The sequence below is a fragment of the Geospiza fortis genome, unplaced genomic scaffold (genome assembly GCF_000277835.1).
Source record: "Geospiza fortis unplaced genomic scaffold, GeoFor_1.0 scaffold735, whole genome shotgun sequence".
Taxonomy (NCBI): domain Eukaryota; kingdom Metazoa; phylum Chordata; class Aves; order Passeriformes; family Thraupidae; genus Geospiza; species Geospiza fortis.
The window spans coordinates 127,397-131,664 of NW_005054739.1; the positions used below are offsets into that span (position 1 = coordinate 127,397).

The 4,268-nt window shown below is 53.1% G+C and overlaps 1 protein-coding gene across 1 annotated transcript in view; it reads right to left on the reverse strand.

The window, feature by feature from the left end:
* The window catches only part of NCSTN (nicastrin), a gene marked incomplete at its 5' end in the record, with an annotated part of 21,963 nt that extends 18,051 nt beyond the window's left edge, over positions 1-3,912 (reverse strand). The window contains 2 exons of the mRNA XM_031065341.1: positions 24-147; positions 3,675-3,912. Of these exons, the coding sequence (XP_030921201.1) occupies positions 24-147; positions 3,675-3,912 (362 nt within the window). The remainder of the gene's footprint in view (positions 1-23; positions 148-3,674) is intronic.
* Positions 3,913-4,268: the final 356 nt, after the last annotated feature.

Genomic DNA, 4,268 nt, shown 5'->3' on the forward strand with positions numbered 1-4,268 from the left:
ATTCCCAATCCCAGAGGTCCCACCTGGAGAAGAGGCTCCCGTCCAGCAGGATCATGTAGGGCGGGTGGGGGCCCTTGGACAGGGCCCACTCCAGGTCCTGCTCCTGCTCCACCACGTGGATCACGCCCGTGTCCCCGCTCAGCGAGGCTGCGGAGGGACAAAACGGCATTCGTCCCCTCACAATTCCCAAAATTCCCGCGAAAAATCCATGGGTTTCCATGGAGTAGTGGGGGAGTGGGGTGAGGGAGAGCTGCGGGGTGGAAATGTGGGAATTGTCCCCTCAGAATTCCCGAGAATCTCACAAAAAAAATCCACGGGTTTCCATGGAATAGTGGGGGAGTGGGGTGAGGGAGAGCTGCGGGGTGGAAATGTGGGAATTGTCCCCTCAGAATTCCCGAGAATCTCACAAAAAAAATCCACGGGTTTCCATGGAATAGTGGGGGAGTGGGGTGAGGGAGAGCTGCGGGGTGGAAATGTGGGAATTGTCCCCTCAGAATTCCCGAGAATCTCACAAAAAAAATCCACGGGTTTCCATGGAATAGTGGGGGAGTGGGGTGAGGGAGAGCTGCGGGGTGGAAATGTGGGAATTGTCCCCTCAGAATTCCCGAGAATCTCACAAAAAAAATCCACGGGTTTCCATGGAATAGTGGGGGAGTGGGGTGAGGGAGAGCTGCGGGGTGGAAATGTGGGAATTGTCCCCTCAGAATTCCCGAGAATCTCACAAAAAAAATCCACGGGTTTCCATGGAATAGTGGGGGAGTGGGGTGAGGGAGAGCTGCGGGGTGGAAATGTGGGAATTGTCCCCTCAGAATTCCCGAGAATCTCACAAAAAAAATCCACGGGTTTCCATGGAATAGTGGGGGAGTGGGGTGAGGGAGAGCTGCGGGGTGGAAATGTGGGAATTGTCCCCTCAGAATTCCCGAGAATCTCACAAAAAAAATCCACGGGTTTCCATGGAATAGTGGGGGAGTGGGGTGAGGGAGAGCTGCGGGGTGGAAATGTGGGAATTGTCCCCTCAGAATTCCAGAGAATCTCACAAAAAAAATCCACGGGTTTCCATGGAAAAGCAGGACAGAGAGAATGAGGAATTTAGGGAAGAGTTGTGGGGTGGAAACGTGGGATTTGCCCCTTCAGAATTCCCAAAATTCCCACAAAAAATCCATGGGTTTCCATGGAATAGTGGGGGAGTGGGGTGAGGGAGAGCTGCGGGGTGGAAATGTGGGAATTGTCCCCTCAGAATTCCCGAGAATCTCACAAAAAAAATCCACGGGTTTCCATGGAATAGCGGGGGAGTGGGGGGAGGGAGAGCTGCGGGGTGGAAATGTGGGAATTGTCCCCTCAGAATTCCCGAGAATCTCACAAAAAAAATCCACGGGTTTCCATGGAATAGCGGGGGAGTGGGGGGAGGGAGAGCTGCGGGGTGGAAATGTGGGAATTGTCCCCTCAGAATTCCCGAGAATCTCACAAAAAAAATCCACGGGTTTCCATGGAATAGCGGGGGAGTGGGGGGAGGGAGAGCTGCGGGGTGGAAATGTGGGAATTGTCCCCTCAGAATTCCCGAGAATCTCACAAAAAAAATCCACGGGTTTCCATGGAATAGCGGGGGAGTGGGGGGAGGGAGAGCTGCGGGGTGGAAATGTGGGAATTGTCCCCTCAGAATTCCCGAGAATCTCACAAAAAAAATCCACGGGTTTCCATGGAATAGCGGGGGAGTGGGGGGAGGGAGAGCTGCGGGGTGGAAATGTGGGAATTGTCCCCTCAGAATTCCCGAGAATCTCACAAAAAAAATCCACGGGTTTCCATGGAATAGCGGGGGAGTGGGGGGAGGGAGAGCTGCGGGGTGGAAATGTGGGAATTGTCCCCTCAGAATTCCCGAGAATCTCACAAAAAAAATCCACGGGTTTCCATGGAATAGCGGGGGAGTGGGGGGAGGGAGAGCTGCGGGGTGGAAATGTGGGAATTGTCCCCTCAGAATTCCCGAGAATCTCACAAAAAAAATCCACGGGTTTCCATGGAATAGCGGGGGAGTGGGGGGAGGGAGAGCTGCGGGGTGGAAATGTGGGAATTGTCCCCTCAGAATTCCCGAGAATCTCACAAAAAAAATCCACGGGTTTCCATGGAATAGCGGGGGAGTGGGGGGAGGGAGAGCTGCGGGGTGGAAATGTGGGAATTGTCCCCTCAGAATTCCCGAGAATCTCACAAAAAAAATCCACGGGTTTCCATGGAATAGCGGGGGAGTGGGGGGAGGGAGAGCTGCGGGGTGGAAATGTGGGAATTGTCCCCTCAGAATTCCCGAGAATCTCACAAAAAAAATCCACGGGTTTCCATGGAATAGCGGGGGAGTGGGGGGAGGGAGAGCTGCGGGGTGGAAATGTGGGAATTGTCCCCTCAGAATTCCCGAGAATCTCACAAAAAAAATCCACGGGTTTCCATGGAATAGCGGGGGAGTGGGGGGAGGGAGAGCTGCGGGGTGGAAATGTGGGAATTGTCCCCTCAGAATTCCCGAGAATCTCACAAAAAAAATCCACGGGTTTCCATGGAATAGCGGGGGAGTGGGGGGAGGGAGAGCTGCGGGGTGGAAATGTGGGAATTGTCCCCTCAGAATTCCCGAGAATCTCACAAAAAAAATCCACGGGTTTCCATGGAATAGCGGGGGAGTGGGGGGAGGGAGAGCTGCGGGGTGGAAATGTGGGAATTGTCCCCTCAGAATTCCCGAGAATCTCACAAAAAAAATCCACGGGTTTCCATGGAATAGCGGGGGAGTGGGGGGAGGGAGAGCTGCGGGGTGGAAATGTGGGAATTGTCCCCTCAGAATTCCCGAGAATCTCACAAAAAAAATCCACGGGTTTCCATGGAATAGCGGGGGAGTGGGGGGAGGGAGAGCTGCGGGGTGGAAATGTGGGAATTGTCCCCTCAGAATTCCCGAGAATCTCACAAAAAAAATCCACGGGTTTCCATGGAATAGCGGGGGAGTGGGGGGAGGGAGAGCTGCGGGGTGGAAATGTGGGAATTGTCCCCTCAGAATTCCCGAGAATCTCACAAAAAAAATCCACGGGTTTCCATGGAATAGCGGGGGAGTGGGGGGAGGGAGAGCTGCGGGGTGGAAATGTGGGAATTGTCCCCTCAGAATTCCCGAGAATCTCACAAAAAAAATCCACGGGTTTCCATGGAATAGCGGGGGAGTGGGGGGAGGGAGAGCTGCGGGGTGGAAATGTGGGAATTGTCCCCTCAGAATTCCCGAGAATCTCACAAAAAAAATCCACGGGTTTCCATGGAATAGCGGGGGAGTGGGGGGAGGGAGAGCTGCGGGGTGGAAATGTGGGAATTGTCCCCTCAGAATTCCCAAAATTCCTACACAAAATCCATGGGTTTCCATGGAATAGCCGGGGAGAGGGACGACAGAGAGCTGTGAGATGGAAATGTGGGATTTGTCCCTCAGAATTCCCAAAATTCCCTGGAAGAGCAGGGCAGGGAGCTGAGGGGCTCTCCCACTGCCAGCATCACCGGGAGGCTCCCTCAGACACCCAAGAATTCCCAAACTCCCCGGAATTCCCAGATTTCCCAGGAATTCCCAGGATTTCTCACACTGGCAGGGAGGCTCTGTCAGACACCCCCAGCATTCCCAAATTCCCTGGAATTCCCAGAATTCCCAAATTCCCAGGATTTCTCCTCACACTGGCAGCCGATCTGGTGCGTGGCGTTGAGCAGGCGCACGCAGGGCGCGGTGTGGTTCAGGGCGATGTAAATCTTCCTGTGCACCGAGTTCCCCTGGCAGGAACCTGGGAAAAACGGGATAAAAAATGGGAAAAATGGGATCAGAAACTGGGAATAACGATGGAAATCTTCCTGTGCTCCGAGTTCCCTTGGCAGGAACCTGGGAAAAATGGGAAAAATGGGATAAAAAATGGGAAAAATGGGAAAAATGGGATCAGAAACTGGGAATAACGGAAATCTTCCTGTGCTCCGAGTTTCCTTGGCGGGAACCTGGGAAAAATGGGATAAAAAATGGGAAAAATGGGATCAGAAACTGGGAATAACGATGGAAATCTTCCTGTGCACCGAGTTCCCCTGGCAGGAACCTGGGAAAAACGGGATAAAAATCCAGGAATGGGGCAGGAAAAACGGGATGAGAAACTGGAAAAAAACAGGGTCAGAAACTGGGAACGGGCTGGGGAAAATAGGATCAGGGACTGGGAATGGGGCAGAGAAAAACAGGATCAAAATCCAGAAATGGCATGGGAAAAATGGGATCAAAAACTGGGAAAAAT